Source organism: Erpetoichthys calabaricus, chromosome 12 (assembly GCF_900747795.2).
Source record: "Erpetoichthys calabaricus chromosome 12, fErpCal1.3, whole genome shotgun sequence".
Lineage (NCBI taxonomy): Eukaryota > Metazoa > Chordata > Cladistia > Polypteriformes > Polypteridae > Erpetoichthys > Erpetoichthys calabaricus.
The window spans coordinates 9,540,514-9,560,500 of NC_041405.2; the positions used below are offsets into that span (position 1 = coordinate 9,540,514).

At 42.5% G+C, this 19,987-nt stretch overlaps 1 protein-coding gene across 4 annotated transcripts in view; it reads right to left on the reverse strand.

Moving 5' to 3' along the window:
* hsd3b7 (hydroxy-delta-5-steroid dehydrogenase, 3 beta- and steroid delta-isomerase) overlaps positions 1–19,987 on the reverse strand; it is a 129,440-nt gene that overhangs the window by 3,797 nt on the left and 105,656 nt on the right. For all 4 annotated transcript variants that reach the window (XM_028815031.2, XM_028815029.2, XM_028815028.2 and 1 more), the window contains exons 3-6: positions 18,867–19,022; positions 12,411–12,519; positions 5,445–5,544; positions 1,252–1,414 (exon numbers count right to left, since the gene is read on the reverse strand). In XM_028815031.2, the coding sequence (XP_028670864.1) occupies positions 1,252–1,414; positions 5,445–5,544; positions 12,411–12,519; positions 18,867–19,022 (528 nt within the window). The remainder of the gene's footprint in view (positions 1–1,251; positions 1,415–5,444; positions 5,545–12,410; positions 12,520–18,866; positions 19,023–19,987) is intronic.

The following is a 19,987-nucleotide window of genomic DNA, read 5'->3' on the forward strand; positions in this document are numbered from 1 at the left end:
ACCAACCACAGCACATAGCAACAGACGTTTTATGTGTGAAACCATTGCTTGGTGTGCTTTTCAGAAAACTGAGTTTTTTGGAAAAAATATTCAGCCATCAAAGAGTTAAACAATTCTGTCATGGACCTACCAGGAATGGATATTGATCTGCTCATAAAAGGAGACCACTTTTGGAGCCAAGCGTTTCTCTTTCCTTTCTTGTTAATTCTATGACATCTATCTATGATTATTCCCCTTTTTCAAATAGCATTTGGAACCACCATGTACACAGGCCTAGGGAATGGCGATGTCCCTTAGAAACTATTGGTTACCTACCAACATACAAAATGTGTGGATCACAGATTGAAGACTATCAGATTTTGTCACTCCATTTTGAATTTTCTGGAGGAAGATCTTAATCTTCATATATTAACCATTCTGTTGGGAATGATCTTGGGATCCAAACCTAATAACAAATGTAGTGAGGCTCAAAGAGAGAGCCCACTGCTGTAAAAGAATCACTCTCACAGATAGAAGCTCAGTTGACAATTAGCCAGTGGAGCTAAAGAAGAACGTCCTCCAAGTCTAAGATGATTGGTTTTTTTATGGTACTACCACCAGTGGAAATGGTAGACCACAAGAGACGTAAATACCAGGTCCAGGAATGAGGGAAAAGCAAAGTCAAAAACTAGCTAAATGCCCCATGAAAATATTAACACCTCACAGGTGGCGCAGTGGTGGTGTTGCTGCTTTGCAGTAAGGAGACTGTGGAAGATTGTGCGTTCGCTTCCTCATTCCTCCCTTTTGAGTACTGAGAAAAGCACTATATAAATGTAATGAATTTATCTTAAAGCTCGACCATCATGCAGTAGGAACAGGAGCCTTAAATGCACAAAAGAGTGCAAAACAAAATGGTAGCACAACAAAGTTAAATTTACTGTAAAAAAAATAGGAAGAAAGTCGCAATAAACAGATTGCACAGAAAGAAAGTGGAAAATTAGATTCTGCAATATCCAAATGCTAATATTAAAGCCCCTCAACTGGCACCCATGGAGGATGAGCTGCAGACGGGTGAGTGAGTTCTACACTGGAGTCCGTAGACCTCTTTAAGGTCGATGGTTGCTCCTTCCTCTGTCGTCATACTAATAGATTATTCTAACGGTTTTCCCCCTTCCACCTGGAGTTGTAGAGCTGCTGCGAAACCAGCATGTACAGGATCCAAAATGATGGAGACCTCAGTAAGGCACTTAAGTAAATATGAGTGCGACTTACCTGCATATACGCGGCCATGCTCGACTGTTGCTGGAATGGCCCGGGGGATGTACCCTCCCATCTTCACTCCCCTCTCGTAGAACTGTTTCATCAGATCATGCCTCTCGCCATAAATCCCCGTGGGTCGAAGGGCACAGGCATACAGGGTCTTTCCATTTTTTACCTACAAAACACAAAAGAGGTTAAGGTTAGGTCAAGAAATGGGTTTGAGTTGGAACATTGCACTAAATCTTGAAAAACTTCATTGGGGGTCTATCCAAATCCCACAAGAGCTACAGGGAGCAAGACTTGATACAGCAGGTAGGGTGTGGATATCAAAAATGTTAAAAATACTCGCCCTAAAATGTGAACATCTCTGTCTTTTCAGGCTTTCATAAAGGTAACGGGCAAAGAACGGAGTGAAAAGAACCGTTTGTGAGTGAATATTCCGAGTAACACGTGGTACAATTGCGAAAATGCATTTGGAATAGAGGCAAAGCGTAATATTTGACTTTGGAATTGAAACAGACAAATCTTTTCTGCTAAATGCAATCCTGGAATGGGAGCTTGTGCATAGTTTATTGTGGGGAGGTCTAGAAACCGGGTGTCATTACATAGGAATGTGTGATGCAAACATTGATGTAAGTGAAATCGGAGAGCTAGGAACTGCCGAAAAGAGTGTTAAAAAATTGCAGTATAATATGTAGTACCCTCTTTTAGAAAAAATAGTGGCCCCCCAGAAGCAGTTGTCTGGCAGGCAAGAAAACTGGCATGTGAGATCAGCAGGCTCCACTCGTCTATCCACGATCTTAATCTGACACTGAGGCCACACACGGGCTGCAGACTTTCATAGCAGAAGTGAACACTAGAGAGGAACCAACCCGGAATGGAATGTCACCCTTCTGCATGGTACTGTTATGCATTTAAACTTTCTGGATCTTATTTTGTTGTTTTTTTTTTTTTTTATTCTTCCAATCATGATTATTAATTAAAACATTTGCATTCTAGGACTGACAATTATCTAGATTTGTTGTAATGTTCTAAGGCTTTTCCCAGTTTCATGCGGGGTCACTGTATTGGACCAGCCTCCTCCATTCTCGTCTGTTGTACACTTCTTGCCAGACCCTCATTCCTCCCCTTCATACAGTCTATATCCCCTTTCTCTTTGGTCATCTTCCTCTTCTCTGTACTGACACCTCCATACCCATGATTCTTCTCCCCATACTGCTAACCACTCTTCTCATGACATGACCATAGCATTTTAACCTTCTTCCTTGTATTTTCTTTGATTTCCCCAGCTTTACTGGAACATCAGATTTTTTTTCATTTCTGATCTTATCCAACTTTGTTTTTCCACACATCCATCTCAACATCCTCATTTCTGTAGCATCCAGTTTTGTTTCATGCACCTTTTTAACTGCCCAGGTTTCTCATGCATACAATATGTGCTGGTTTGATCACTGTTTTATACGCATATGTAGTTGTCATTATGGTAAATCAACAAATAATATTTTGCTAAATCATTGTGTGGTCATAGTCTTGTTTTTTGACGGTGGCTTTGGTTAGCCAGGCGTATAGTTTGACACTGCACTGCATGTGACAATCAATCACATGTAAGGTGGTGAAGTGCACTGTTCCGTTTCTAAATGTTTGGTTGAATGAAAACAACAGTAAGAATCGAGTAATCTGTTATAGTTAAGGAAACGATATTTAGCCACAATTTGGCCTACAATTTTTGTCTTACCTATTGGTTTATGTTTGTTGGCTTTTTTGATTCTTGTTGGCTGAGACTGTCACTCATTTTTCGACTGTCCTTTGACATTAGTCTCTCAAAAGCTCAGTTTGCATTAAATTTGTCCTAATTTTGGAGAGATCTTTGTCTTCAAGTCACTTTAGGTGCACACTCTCATAGTCACGCCAGGCCAGCTTAGAGTAGCCAGTCATCCGCTTCTTTGAGGTTTGGACAGAGCACCAAGTGCACAAGTGATTGGGATTGCATACCAGTCATATTATTGACTGCCATTGGGGGGCAGTGCATTGTGTGGACATAGAGAGACCATAACCAGGTAAGACTGATTCACCGTGATCTTTGAACACTTGTGTTTCATCTCAACAAAGGTTTGACATTAGAACAATCTAGACGAGAACAGGCCATTCAGCCCAACAAAGCTAGTCAGTCCTATCCACTTCATTCTTCGAAAATAACATCCAGGTTCAGTTTTGAAGGTCACTAAAGTGCTACTGTCTACCACATTACTTTGTTGCTTATTCCATGTGTTTCATGTGTGTAGACATCTTTCATATGAACAAATGACAGCTTTTAATCAGGTTCAAATGACTAGTTTTATGATTGAGGGTGGGCAGCTTGATGAATCACAACACATCTCGGCCAGATGGATATGACAGTTTGATGATGTTAAGTAAAAACATTTTATCAGAAGGGTGTCGTGCCATTTGGGAAGGTCTGTATCGCTTGTCTCAAGATGGTTTTGTAAAGTCCTAGTGGAATGGCACCATGTATGTACAGGCAGAACTGTCAATGGATTCCAACCTCAACAGTGAAGTGGAGTCTTTTATGGATTGTGTCACGATCACCCGACCGAAAGGTTCAAAGAGCTTGCATGGTTATTTACTGTTACCACTGTTTTGACTTTCTTAATTAATCAATACTAGCCAACCTGTGGCGTAGCATACGCCACATAATTATGTATTGATGGGTGAACACTTCCTGAAAGACACAGTTGTCCAAATGGGGTTGATTTTGAGGATACGACTGTAGGTGAATGAAAAGATGGAACTCTGGAGAGGGCAACATACAATACAGTGTTTTACACGCTGCATAGAGCGATTCACATCAAAGCATAGACACTGCTAAGACCATGGAATACCCCTCGCAAACTGTTTTACACGCTGCATACAGTGATTCATATCCGCGACAAATATGATTCTTCTTAGATGGTCCTGTCGCGTCCACCCTTGCTCTCGAAGCATACACACTGCCTGGTCATGTGCCCGCTCGCAAGAGCAACTAACAGAGACCCGGCCACCAACTGTAAGACCATGGGATACCCCTCGCAAACTGTTTTACACGCCGTATACAGGGATTCACATCCGCGACAAATGTGCTTCTTCTTATGGGGTGGGTTTGAGGATACGACGGTAAGGGAACTCTGGAGAGAGCAACATACAATTGTCCGTGACTGAAAACTGGAGGACTGCCGCCGCGCCCCCACCTCCCAGAGCGAGGGACGGGGCTGGATGGTAGTCGCGCACGGAGGGCGGAAAGGGATGTGAGGGGAAGGACGCCCAGCGAGGACGATGTATTGATGGGTGAACAGTCATCTTTTAGTCATCATTCAGTACGCACTGCCTGCTCATGTGCCCGCCCCCAACTCCTCACCTGAATTGCTTTCGTCTGTGTACAGTCCACATGCACTTGTGAGTCACGTTAACTATTCATTTTCCAAACACCGCCTCAATCGGTTTCGCATCTGCTACAGTCCACATGCACCTCTGAGCCTCTTTGACTTTTCATTGTTCTGTTTGTCCGGGCCGGGTGAGGTTTCCCGTGTTGAGTCTAATTAAGCCAGAGGCTCCACACCTGGTGGTGCCCTTCCGTCAATTCCTTTAAGTTTCAGCTTTACAACCATACCCCCCGGAACCCAAAGACTTTGGTTGCCTGGCGGATCATGGGAATAACCCCGCCATTTAGCCAGTCGGCATCGTTTATGGTCGGAACTACGACGGTATGCGATAGTCTTCGAACCTCCGACTTTCGTTCTTGATTAATGAAAACATTGTTGGCAAATGCTTTCACTCTCATGCGAATTGTTGGTGGGCGGGGCTCTGACGTGCGTGTGCCATGGTTGGCTGCTTAGTGAATTGTTGGTGGGCGGGGCTCTGTGAGTTGGCGGGCATGGCTGTCTTGCGTGCGTCTTGCTTGCCATGGACTTAGTGAATTATATATATAGACGATTGAAAAAGTCTTAAAACTACCAAACTACCAGAAAGTCAAATAGAGCAAAGGTTACACAAAAATAATAAAAGACTTAGAATGAGAAGCACCTCAGAATGAACATCAAACTGAAATCGAGGCATTGCATTTCATGTGCCATAGGACTGCAGGTCCACTAGTAAGATTAAATGGACTGTAGTCATTCCAGGTACCTGGTAGCGTGCATGAACAGGAGTTGTCAAAGATGAGAGAGACCTACCTTCCTACCATTGGCTTCTATCACCATCTCTTCTGCTTTGGCTTTGCTCTTTGGGTATGGCATGCTGTGTATGACATTGTACTGCGTGTCTTCATCACCCCTTGAGATGATAGGAAAGAAGAAATAGAAAAGGTCAATGTTAGAGTACGATCAAACAGAGTTTGCCTCAAAAACAGGATCTCAGTACCTAACACAACATAAAATATTCTCAGATCTAACAAATTTGAAATGTTAGTATAACATTAGGTGCAAACTTGGGTGTGCTGGCTGGAACATGAGCATAGATTAAGGAGGGACTCCATATTGAAAACTTTATTAGAATACTGCAGGGTGATTCACTCTCAAGAGGCCCCTAATATTCTGTAATAACTCTTGCTAGGATGAAGCAATCTGAATGACACAATGTGTAATGTGCTCATCAGTATATGGAGCTTTGAACAAGCCGGGATGCCCAGGCATCAGAGCGATAAAGTAGGTGCCGGACAGCCGTCTCGATGTTTAACCTCCGTTTGCAACTTCTGGGTGCATACTGCCCACAGCCTTTCACTCAATCACTCAACTTCTCATCAGAATGATGGTGCACAGTACTGAGCAGCGCGTCTTCATGGTGCGAACCTATTGGGTCACCAATTCGTTTAAGCAATGTCAGAATCAACTTGATGATCGCGGGTTAATGAAAAGTTAGTTCCAGCAAGATGGAGCAACATGTCACACATTGGCAAGGAGCATGGCAGAAACAGAGTCGGGGTAATTTCAAAGGGGCTTTGGCCACCACAGACACTAGATCTGACACTACCAGACTTACTCCTTTGGGGTATGCTCAAAGGAAAAGTCTATCGGAACAAGCCTCATACTGTGGAAGATTTGAAGGATAACATCCAACGTGAAATTGCTGCTATAACTCCGAGACGCTTGCTGATACGTTCAAGAACATCGAGCGCCGCGTCAAAATGTGTCTGGCAGAAAAAGGAAACCACTTCCAGCATCACATGTAATGCAAGCGATTACACATACGTCAAGGTATAGAGCATATTTTTTTTGGTTGAGATGCTTCATCCTAACGGGAGTTACAACCGAATATTCAGGACCTCTTTTGAGTGAATCTTCCTGTACCTAAGCCATTAAGCCAACCAGTACTTGAAATCTGTGGAGGAGCCTTGGGCCCAAGTGTTGGGTCACTATGTTAAAAATGACACCACTAGGTTCAGGAGGATCCATACAGTTCCGATTTGGTTAGAAATGACATTTCTGGTCTGGGAGTAGTTCTCAATGAATCTAATTTGGTTAGGTTTGAATGTTAAATTTGAACTGATCAAGCTGAACCATTGGCCAGAACTCTCAGCAGCCATCATTTTTTATATGGTTAGAAGGATATGTTTCTTGGTGAGGCACGGAGGATTAGTACTAAATGGAGCAGCGCACCCTTAGATCTTGTTAGACAGACATCCCAACTTCAAGGTAATCAATACTTGACTGAGGTCCTTTAGTGAATCATTACGGTTCAGGGCTATTGCTCTAATAGATCACACTTTTTTTCCAGATGTGCGATCAACTACTAATCAAGGAGTCACTGCACTCACTAGGAAATGCAAATATAGGTTGAGGAAGATCAATACTTTTTATGTTTGACTAGAAATGGAGCATTAGGTCCAGGTAGAAAATATATTTCTTGTGTAGGAAGATGGGTAATATCAAGTAGGAGTTTCAGGTCTTAGTCTTCGATCTTGTTAGGCGCATATCTTCATGTACAAAATACATAATTTCTCAATGTGGAAAGGGAAATTCGGATCAGTGCTACATGGAACTGGTTAGATAGCTATTCCTAACTTCAAGTCAATCAATTCTTGTCATTTCCAGTGGCTGCTGAGATTTCAGTCAATCATTATGGTTCAGATGTTCTTATTCCCCAATAGATCACTGTTTCTCTCAGATGTGGTGAGGATATCAGCCCAACGCTTATTAACATATTACTCATCTGGTTATAAATAGCAATTTAGGTTTCTATCTGAATTTGTACGCCTCTGATGTGGTACAATGTGGATGTTTATCTTCATCTGGATGTGAATTTCTCAGATTTGGTCTCTAATAATGATCGTGAAAAACAGGCAACCAGGACTGAAGGACATGTCCTACTCTGACAGACTGAACCTGTTTAGCCACGAGCAGTGTAGACTATGTGAGGACCCAATCCAGGTCTTCAAAAGCATTGCTAAAGTAGATCCAGCAGAATTCCTTCAACTTAGCAGTGAACGTTAAGGGGACGTGCATTTAGGACTGAAGCCAGGTAGCACTTCTTTATGCAAAGAGTTGTAGGAATCTGGGACAATTAACTGGAGACATGGAGATGAAGTAGGAACTTTGACAACCTTTAAGAAGTATCTGGATGAAATGTTGGGAGAGCTTAGCTATTAGCTACTCAAATGGAGTTTGATGGACTGCATGGTCTCCTCTCATTTGCCAGATTTGATATTTTCTAACTACAAGAGTATATATTGAATATTTAATGCTCAGTGAAGAGCACTACACACATAATTTAAGTAGAATTGCTCTGAATATATACGTTAGACTTCAGTCATCAATCCTTTCAATCATTTTCAGGAGTTGCTTTCATTGAGAGCCAAAACATGATGAGGCATAAGTCAACAACTAACATGTCCACCGCAGAGCACACTCATGTATTCTCCCACACAGGCCCACTTTGGCACTCTTCTACACAAAGAGTTGTGGGAATCTGGAACAAACTACCGAGACATGGAGTTGAAAACCAGACCGCCTTCAAGGAGGTTCTGGAGGAGAAACAAACAAGCTTGATAAACTGTATGGTCTCCTCTCATTGGTGTCAAATTTTTTATGTTCTTATTTTTATTGTTGTATGGCAGGGTGGCGAAGTGGCAAGTACTCAAAGTACAAATTCTGACCCAATCAAGTCCTTGCATTTTGCACATTCCCGTCACGTCCATGTGAGTTTTCTCCATGAATTCCTCCCACATTCAATATCCATGTTACTAAGTTGACTGACTCCGTGTGTGTGTGTGTTAGTGTGCCATGGTGTTGGCTTGGCACCTGATGCTGCTGAGAAAGGGGCAACAATCCTCAACTGGCCATGCACCGGAATGAGCAGGTGTGGAAAATGGATGGATGGAATTTTTACTACTCAAGCAGTTGTTGCCAAGTTTATATTGACATTGAATGTCTTTTAATAGAAAAGGCCCGATTGAACACTTGGCTGGTGCATCACATACACTGCGTCCTGCTCACTTTTCTTTCTTTTTGAGGAATTTCTTGAGAGCCAGCTGGACTGCATATGTTCTCTGTGTTTATCCTTTTAAGTCTCTGCACGACATTTACAAGCTGACAGTCGAGTTGGCCCAGCTATAAAGAGACCAAACCCACCCTTCCTGTGTTAAGTCTGTCAGGACTAGTCTGAGGAATTCAATTCGCAACCTGGGGGGCATTTAGCCGGACATGGCCAGCTGGGTCTGGACGCTTAGCGGCCACATACTCCAGTTATTACTGCAATCCTCTTGCCCGCTTTGCACATATTCTGCTATTCATTATTCATCATGGATAAAAATCTAACAGTCTGCACATCCTATGACGTTTTGCAGCTGGACCTCTCAGCTGATGTCAGCCAAGAAGATTAAAGTGAAAACACAGATTAGCAGCAAAATAAACCTGACAGTGCGGAATCGCTCAGGAGAGCTGGGTGGAGGAGGCTTCCACGCTTCACACCGATTGTGACTTGATTTGTTCTTTCATGTCTACAGTCCACAAGGTCTGACTCTGCACAGGTCCTTATTGTCACATAAACGGAGTACAATGAAATTCTTACTTGTATGTGTCAACACATTTGCTCTCCCTGCATGTCTTCTTCACTTCTCTGAGGTATTTATTGGACAATATTAGGCCTGTGTTTTGTACATTGTGAGCATACAACTGGATGACTTGACGTATATTAGGTGATACTTGTAGCATATTTATTCAGGGAATTTTTTGACCAAGGTAGGAGTAAGACCCCTGCAGGCCCGTGGGTGACTTAACTACTTAACAGACAGTTGATCATACTTGAAGAAATACAGCGTGAGGACAATGAGCCATTTAATGCAATGCTAAGTATCTCTCACTCTTGAATTCAGCATGCGGCTCAAAGAAATGCTTCAGCACCACTTGGGGAAGGGGGAACCCCCCCATGGTCCTTTCGGCATGTGGACACTCAATCATTTTATCAAGTAGCCCGACCCCGGTCATTTCAGCATGCCCATAATCGATTGAGGCTACTGTTTGGCCAAAAGGCTCCTTGTCGTCACAGGCCCCTGAATGTACACCCTGATGGTAGATCCTCCACTAGTTTTAACATTGTTTTCTGTGGTGCAATGTTCATCTCTATCGACATCCATTTTATTGTAAAGTTTGTTATCTCTGTGAAAACCTGAGATTAAAAATTTTTCTCACCCATATTTGCAAACTACATGGGGCAAGTAACATTTAGAAAATACATGCTTGGGACAGAGTATTCCTTTAATCACACTGTTCTTATTCTGTCTCAATAATATTAAACAAGTGTTTCACCTTCTTCACGTCAACCCTAAGCCTCTTTCATGCTTGGAATGCTATAGAAATACGATTAACCCCGAGTGTTTCTTGAGCTTGAAATTCTACATAAATACGAGGGGGTACCCAAAAATAACCGGAATTGGTGCCTGGCGTGCAATCTCAACTTGGTTGCGAATTTCGCTGCTAGGTGTAGCATACTTACAGTATTCTGTGTCAGTCTGCCAGGTGGCGTTGCTCTGTATTGTTCGTACACCATTCCATGTCATTTTTTTCTTGGTGCTTATTAAGTGTGTTCTGTGATTTTTGTGATGGGTGACCATAAAGAACAACGAGTCTTTGTTAAATTTTGTTTTCTCTTTGGAAAAACAGCTGCTGAAACTGTAGTGCTGCTTGGAACTGATTTTAAAGAGGAAGCTTTAATGTTTCAAACGAGGGGAAATGTCACGAGGGGAAAGACCAAGCGAGATCCGGCTGACCTTCCACAATTAGGAATGACGAAAATCTCAATAAAGTTTGCAATGCAATTTACAAAGATCGTTGTCGGACTATTGAAGAGATTTCTGAATTGACTTGTGTGTCTTAAGAGTTCTTGCCACCTTCACTACTCGCCGGATGTTTGCTCTGTGCAACTTTTTTCTTGTTCCCGCATATGAAAAAAGAACTCTAAGGAAAGCGTCTTTGTACCATAGAGGAAGCCAAAGAAAAATCACTGCAGGCCTTGGACAACGTCCCTCTTCAGCAATTCCAAAAATGTTTCCACCAGTGGGAAAACCGTTGGGATGAGTGCATTCATTCACATGGAGGGTACTTGGAAGGAGACTAAAGTTTCAGTAAGTAAACATTATTAAAACACTTTTTGGGTACCCCCTCCTATGGTTAAGCCCAAGGGTCTCTTTGTTTAAGCTGTTATGATCCAATGTTAAGTGTTAAGTACAAATCTGCTGCCATCTATTGGATAAAATATCATGCTGCAAATAAATCAAGAATATTTCTATATGTTTTGCCACTCTATGGTAATTCATCAACATTCATGAGTGGGGCGGAGCTTTGAACCAAAACGACCAATGGAATGTGAACAAAAAAATGTAACGACAGCTTTAGAACAAACTGTAACTGAACCATTAGTTGAATCAAGTGCTAGTGATAACAATGTGAATTGGTCATCAGCTGTCGATGATGTTAGACAAACTGATGTGTACGGTGCTGTACCACCAAACTGCCGTGATGTGCCTGCTGAATTTGATTGCATGAAGCTTCAGTGTAACATAAAGGCAAAACGACTGCAATCAAGTAGAAAGACAAGAAAGACATTAGGCCCCCCTAACACTATTCACAATGCAACAACTGTCAATGTTCGTGTCAGGGGAAACATAGAAGACACTAAGCCTTGCTCTGTGGTAGCCTACAATAACACAATGGGTGCGTCAATCGTGCACATCAGGCACTGAAATTCTACCCTCTCATGCGCAAGTAACAAGTAAAACGTGCAAAGAAACCCGCTTGCACTGCACCATTTGCGAAGTTGGGCTGTGCATTGGTGACAATATCACATGGAGAACGCGTCCTAAACCTGCTGGACACCCCACAGATCTTTCCTACTGTGTTTTTGCTGACATTTTGGTATTAACATGCTTCTGTTTTACATGATAACTTTTTTTCTTGTTGTTGTTGGAGGTAAGCAACACTAAGGAAGTGAAATCTCTTGGTTTTTTTTATTTTCTGGAGATGGTTGCCATGTTTCACACTCCTTTTCACAATATTTTGCCTCCTAATAACAAAAAACATAAATTTAAACTGCGGTCTTCCGCCCTCCACTCCCACACTTAAACTTTTTTGTGTCTGTTTTTGGCCAACCTGCTAGAATTAAAATTACCTTCCAGGAAAAAAAAATGGGCCTGGAAGTGAAGTGTGGAAAGCAGAGTGCTCCATGGAACTCATTTTTCTAATAAACAGGCTTTCTCAGTTACCGCTGACTGACCCCTCACTGCCCTCTCACCCCCAATTTAAGCTGCGTAGGGGAGGCTGCGCTGTGTGCTTCTTGGCATTCCCCTCACCCTGGCACAGAAGCGCTTCTGTTACTGCGTTGCTTAGTTACTTCTGTGCCACGTGCCTGTCAGACGCCATCCTCTTTTAACCACTGGAATGAGAGTTAGAAGAGTTTTTGGCTGAAGCCTGAACGTTTTGGGTGGCTGTAGCTTTCTCTGTACATTTTTTTTTTTTGGCAGAAAGAAGTGAATATCTTAAGTTCTGCTTCGAGAGTGGCTGAGGGACTCGTACATCAAGATGCTGAAATATGGAAAACAGACTTTGGACGTGTATCCAAAAATATTTTAATTCTTCTCATTTTTCTAAATAATGTACAAAGAAGATGTGCAGTTAAAGACAAAACCAGCTCGAGAAAGGCAGCCTTACCTGAAGAACGGGTCACCCTTGATGTTGGGGCCTACCACCTCCATGCTGCTGGTGTAGATCAGGTACTGAATACTGTGGTGAATGCATGCCTGGATGACGTGCTCAGTGCCTGTCGGTCAGATCAACAAGAAGAAAGAGATTAAATTACAGATAAGACATTGGTACTGGCACATATACCCTAAGAGCATTGTGAATTGTGGCACAGTAGCAGTGATATATAAATAAATATAGTACTTAAATAAGAGTAACAAAAGATAGATAGATAAACTACAGCAAATACCGTTTTGTTTTAAATTCTTATCTTAACATACAGAATCATTTCAAATAAACCAACAGGTGGGTACAGCACACAGTGCAGGGTAGTTAGGATTAGATTACTGGGAGTTCAGTGACCTCATGGCCTGGTAGAACAAGCTGTCCCTGAAGCAGGTGGAGCGAGTGGTGTGGCTCCAGTGGTGCATCCCAGAAGGCAAAAGTGAAAACAGGGGATGAGGTGATGGATTCAGCTCTCCTCAGACATCGGGTGGAATAAATGATACGCAGCTGTGGAAGGTTAGAAGCTGTAAGGACAGTCCGCGGGAGGAGTTTGTGATCCTGACAAGAGCCGAGTTAGTAAATAAATCTGACTTCCACGCAGCTGTATCAGTAAGCATAGGGGAACTCGCTTGTCCTACATTCGTTCATGCATGACATTCTCAAACCATCGTCATTCAGGAGAGTCATAGAGGCGTGAAGCTGGAGCCATCAGACACCCATCGGGAACCAAGCACGCGGGTACCTGCTCACACGACACCAGTTTAGGGTTGCCATTTAAACTGATTAATGAAACAGGCAAGTTTCAGTTTGCATTTCATGAAACTGACAGCTGGTTTCACAACTGTGGAACATAAAACTCACTAAAGAATGTCTTGGGAGTTTTAACGCTTTTTTTTTGGATGGAATTCAAGAATTTTACTCCATAAAATTGTATTCCCATCTCCGTGTTTGCCTGTGTTCTTTTCTGCATGAAATGAATTAATTTTATTTATATAGCGCTTTTCTAATCTACTTAAATCACTTTACATGGACAACGGAGGACCACTTCGACCACCGCCAATATGCTGCATCCAGTTGGATGATGTGACCGCTGCCATTTATGCTCCAGAGCGTTCTTCACATATTAGCAATGAAGTGACGGAGATAGGAGATAATTAGTGGGTCAGAATGGATAAGGTCATGGTTGAAAATGAAGCCAGGACTTTTGGAAACATCCTACTGTTTTTGAAAGACGCCCAGGGATCTTTAATGGCCACAGAGAGTCAGGACCTCAGTTTTTTGTCTCATCTGAAGGTACGGCACCATTATCTACAGTAAAGTGTCCCCATCACTGCACTGGGGCATTGGGATCCACACACCGACCACAGAGTATAGTAAGTACCCCATGAACTCACCAACACATCTTTCACCTGCCCAAGGTGGTCTCCCATCCCAGTCATGACCGAGCCCAAACATGCTTAGCTTCAGGTGCATTACGTGTTCTGAAATGTAGGAGGAGCACACACCACACTTCTGTTCAAGGCCTAACATTGAACTTGCACCATTAAGATCATTATTGTGTTTTTTCGCCCAGCATAGTCCCCCACTGCCAACCCCTTACTATCTGCTAGCAACCACCTTTTTCTTTTCTTTGCAAAACATTTTGGCTAAAATGGAATTTGCAGCAAAACTCACCGTTTCATTTCGCAAACCCAACCAACAAATTTCGACACAAGAAAGGGAACTGGACGTTACAGATTGTAGTTCTGCATTTAGCACAATAATCCCCTCCAAACCTCATCACTCAGCTTGTGCACCTCATTGTGTAGATGGATTGTTAACTTCTCAACAAGAAGACCCCAGGTGGTACGAGTGGGTGGCCACACTTTGTCGTGCCGCCATTCTCTCAACACAGGGGCTCCACAGGGTTGTGTTCTGAGCCTTCTGCTTGTACTCTCTCTCTACACAAATGACAGCACAGCTGCACGTGCCTCTAACCTCATAGTCAAGTCAGCTCTGGTGGGCCTGATATCTAACAACAATGAGCAGGAACAGCTGGATAAAGTGGAAAGTCTGTCACACTGGTATCAGGACAACAGTCAACTCGTGAATATCAGCAAGACAAAGGAGCCGATTGGGGACTTTGGGAGAAAATGGTAGAGGCATGAGCACCTCCTCCTCGGAATTAACTGCAGTCGGGTGGAGAGGACGGACAGTTTCATAACACCTCAGTGCACAAATCAAGGAGTACCTGATACCTGGTCCAAGCACATCGACACTTTGGGGAAGAAGGCATTGCAACATTTGTACCACCTCAGATGCCTCAGGGATTTCCCAGATACTAAAGAATGTCAATATGTCCACCATCAAAGATATTCTGACGGGAAGTATCTCTGCCTGGTTTGGAAACAGCAAATGGCAGAACCGCAAAGTTCTGCAGAGTGGGGTGGTCAGCTAAAAACATCACCGGCTGCACACTCCCCAACTCCTTAACATTTAAATCAAGCGATGTCAGACAGGGGCAAAGAGAATTATTAGTGATGTCATCCATCGCAGCAATGGCCTCTGTTCTGTACTGTGTTCAGGTAAACAATACGACTGTCTAAAGTCAGGCTCCTCCATCTTGTATAAGGAAAGTGTCCTTAAATACGTGGTGCCCCATTGTTTACTCTCTTGGATAACTTAATGTAAGTTATTAGTTATCACGTACAGTGGTGTGAAAAACTCTTTGCCCCCTTCCTGATTTCTTATTCTTTTGCATGTTTGTCACACAAAATGTTTCTGATCATCAAACACATTTAACCATTAGTCAAATATAACACAAGTAAACACAAAATACAGTTTGTAAATGGTGGTTTTTATTATTTAGGGAGAAAAAAAAATCCAAACCTACATGGCCCTGTGTGAAAAAGTAATTGCCCCCTGAACCTAATAACTGGTTGGGCCACCCTTAGCAGCAATAACTGCAATCAAGCGTTTGCGATAACTTGCAATGAGTCTTTTACAGCGCTCTGGAGGAATTTTGGCCCACTCATCTTTGCAAAATTGTTGTAATTCAGCTTTATTTGAGGGTTTTCTAGCATGAACCGCCTTTTTAAGGTCATGCCATAGCATCTCAATTGGATTCAGGTCAGGACTTTGACTAGGCCACTCCAAAGTCTTCATTTTGTTTTTCTTCAGCCATTCAGAGGTGGATTTGCTGGTGTGTTTTGGGTCATTGTCCTGTTGCAGCACCCAAGATCGCTTCAGCTTGAGTTGACGAACAGATGGCCGGACATTCTCCTTCAGGATTTTTTGGTAGACAGTAGAATTCATGGTTCCATCTATCACAGCAAGCCTTCCAGGTCCTGAAGCAGCAAAACAACCCCAGACCATCACACTACCACCACCATATTTTACTGTTGGTATGATGTTCTTTTTCTGAAATGCTGTGTTCCTTTTACGCCAGATGTAACGGGACATTTGCCTTCCAAAAAGTTCAACTTTTGACTCATCAGTCCACAAGGTATTTTCCCAAAAGTCTTGGCAATCATTGAGATGTTTCTTAGCAAAATTGAGACGAGCCCTAATGTTCTTTTTGCTTAACAGTGGTTTGCGTCTTGGAAATCTGCCATGCAGGCCGTTTTTGCCCAGTCTCTTTCTTATGGTGGAGTCGTGAACACTGACCTTAATTGAGGCAAGTGAGGCCTGCAGTTCTTTAGACGTTGTCCTGGGGTCTTTTGTGACCTCTCGGATGAGTCGTCTCTGCGCTCTTGGGGTAATTTTGGTCGGCCGGCCACTCCTGGGAAGGTTCACCACTGTTCCATGTTTTTGCCATTTGTGGATAATGGCTCTCACTGTGGTTCGCTGGAGTCCCAAAGCTTTAGAAATGGCTTTATAACCTTTACTAGACTGATAGATCTCAATTACTTCTGTTCTCATTTGTTCCTGAATTTCTTTGGATCTGGGCATGATGTCTAGCTTTTGAGGTGCTTTTGGTCTACTTCTCTGTGTCAGGCAGCTCCTATTTAAGTGACTTCTTGATTGAAACAGGTGTGGCAGTAATCAGGCCTGGGGGTGGCTACGGAAATTGAACTCAGGTGTGATACACCACAGTTAGGTTATTTTTTAACAAGGGGGCAATTACTTTTTCACACAGGGCCATGTAGGTTTGGATTTTTTTTCTCCCTAAATAATAAACACCATCATTTAAAAACTGCATTTTGTGTTTACTTGTGTTATATTTGACTAATGGTTAAATGTGTTTGATGATCAGAAACATTTTGTGTGACAAACATGCAAAAGAATAAGAAATCAGGAAGGGGGCAAATAGTTTTTCACACCACTGTATATAAAACTCTTAATACTTTTTTATACTGTATTTATAAGGTCAAGTATTGTTGTTATTGCCCTTTTATATTCTTAAAGGCACAATCATTGGAGTTGGACAACTAAGAATTACACTACATATTGTACTACTGAATGTATAATTTGTATGGGACAAATAAAATTTGATTTGATTGGATCAGGACACGGTGAGAGCAACATGGATAGACAATGCAAAAAACCACACAGAAAGCACCCTGTGGGGTTGTAAGAGTCACCCATGGGGCACCACCACTGTGCCAATATGCTGTCCCCATTCTTCCTTTGCTTTTAAATGCTTTGTGACGCCCTTTGCTGCAGTGCAAGTGTGAAAGGATCTCCGCAAAAGTGACTGTTTAACTACACAATGCCAACGTGATGCTCTGCTAAACAGTTCATAATCACTCTCAAGGATGGAAAAAGATGGGAGCTATTAGAGAAAGCAAAAACTCTCCTAGCAACAAGCAATAAAACAGAAAACTTTGGAAAATCTGCTTAGTGAAGCCAGGAAAATCTGAATAGAGTGGCGAGGGGAGAAGCTGTTTAAAGAGAAGAATAAACCAACAATTAAACATACTGTCGGAGATGGCTGGGGGGGGGCGACACCCAGGAGGACCGGAGGAGGGCTTACACCTTCCCCAGACCATGCGGGGGCGACCACCCTGGTACCTTTGGGGGCCACGGGTACAGAGCTTTACAGCTCAACCCTGTAGGGGCCCGTGGTCACCACCAGGGGGTGCCCCTATGCCTTTGGAGCCCTGGATCTCAGCACTTCCGCCACACTGGGGTGTGTCGGTGGAAGATTGCCAGGAACACACCTGGACCACATCTGGGGGGAATATAAAAGGGGCCGCCTCCCTTCATATTGTGGCTAGAGTCGGGTGAGGAGAAGGACAGAGCTTGGTGGAGAGGAGTAGAGGCGGCCTGAAGAGAGTGAGGCAGAGTGAGAGAGGCCTGGACTTTGGGGGAGTCTCTGGGTTGTGTGGCACTATAATTGTAAATAGAACTGTAAAAGAAATGTGTGGTGGTGTTTAAAAACGTGTCTACCTGTCTGTGTCCGGGGCTCGTTCCACAATACAGACTGCCATTTCCATCATCATAGGCTCACTGCTGTGCACTGAATGCTTTGCTGGGTTAACAATCGATCGATCGATAGATAGCGTAGTTGGCAGGATTAGATAGATAGATATTTTTATTTTTTAAAAACGTTTATTGATATAGTTGTTAAAAACAATATATAACATCACCCAACAGACAAAAAAAACCATATATACAGAAAAATAATCTTATTCAATATAACAAATGAAGAAAACATTTCCCAAAAAAAGCTGTTCTAACACACTCTAATTAAGCATATGTGGGGAAAAATTATAACCAAGTATACCTCATCGTCTTCACATTCACTCAGCACACTATTTACACACCAAACATCTCCGATTCTCCCAGCATTCCACAGTTTAATTTCCGGTTCTTCCCTATAAACTGTCCATCCTCCCTCCCTTCAGTGTCTTGTGAGTTTTGTAAAAACAATTAACAAGACTTTTGTTACAGTATACGGGCTAAAACCCCAAACCTTTATGAGTGTTGTGTGCTCTTTATTACACTAGATAAACATGAAAGGAACTTTGTATTAGCTACATATGAAAGACACCATATAATAGATAGCTATACAGAAATAAATACCCTCATAGATAGATGTTGATTTTTAGTGTAGTTGGCAGGATTAGAAAATTACTGGAATTAGTCCGTGAACATACAAACAAAGATGCCACATTGATTAGAGGCTTTACATTTGTTCCAGTGTGGGTCAGACTTAAATGTACGCTCTATAATGGACCAGTTCCCTTGTGCCCAATTGTTGCTGGGATAGGCTCCAGCTCCCATGGCCCTGCTCGTTTAGGAAATGGATGGATGAATGCTTGGATAGATTATTACCATCTGTCTATTTGGTAGACTATGCTGACCAAGCTGAAATCGAGACTTTGTTCACCAACAGAGAAGAGAGGTCAGAGGTCATACACATTCCAGGCTTGTTTAAAGAATCACTTAGTTAAACAAGTCATACATTGCAGTTTTCAGTCCATCAGTCACACTCACCCTGCACATTGACGTCCTTAATCTTGTTCTCGGGTACTCGGTACCACACGTCGACCAAACTGGCTGCGTGGATGACCACATCGACCCCTTCAGTGATACTCATCACGGTTGGCAGGTGGGTGATGTCCCCTTGTAGGAGTTTCACTTTTGTTTTTTCTGAAACAGAACAAATCAAGAAAGTTCCTGATGAATTCTAGGATGGGGTGTTAAGAGCGAGTTGGCAGGAGATATGAAAACAGACATTAACTCAGCGGTTCTCAAACTGTGGGGCGTGCCCCCCCCTAGGGGAAGTAACAAAAAAGGGGGCAAGAATGTTGCCATATGTGGCGTAATTTCGCTACTCGCAGGGAAATTTTAAACTTGTAGCTGTGTATCAGCAGCAAAAAATATAGTAATAAATTTTATTAGGATTTCAAAAAAACGTTAGGGGGGCGCATAACATAAAACTGTTATGAAAACTCGGGTTGCAAATACTTAAAGGTTGAGAAACGCTGCATTAGCCCATGATGCCCAGCTCTGTCTAATCACATGAATCCCACAGACAAACCAGACCGCGTAGCAGCATGATCAAGCAGCTTGTAACCTGTAAGGCCTGGCCAAGTGCAGACTGAAGTGAAGACATGCAAGACACAGAAGTGTTGGCTCATTCTCTTTCACAATCTCCTCGATGAGGTGAACACCACAAGGATACCACACAGGCGTGAGAGTTCACCTTCCTCTTTGTGATTCTATTGGCTTTATTTTGAAAAGAGTATGCAACTCTGTTAACTCCTGTAGTTGTAAAGAAGGCTGACCTTCATGTTTAGAAATGGACATTCCTCCTCTAATCTTGAAATTCAAGTTTAAGGTTTAAGGTTTCTTTATTTCGTCATATTTACGCAAGAAAACATGAAATTTGCCTTCTCAGTTGCATCTAATAACAGACAGAATGAAATAAAACAGACAAATAGAAGCAAGAAAGGTTAAGGTAAGACAGTTAGATAATACATACATTGCATCCGGAAAGTATTCACAGCGCATCACTTTTTCCACATTTTGTTATTTTACAGCCTTATTCCAAAATGGATTAAATTCATTTTTTCCTCAGAATTCTACACACAACACCCCATAATGACAATATG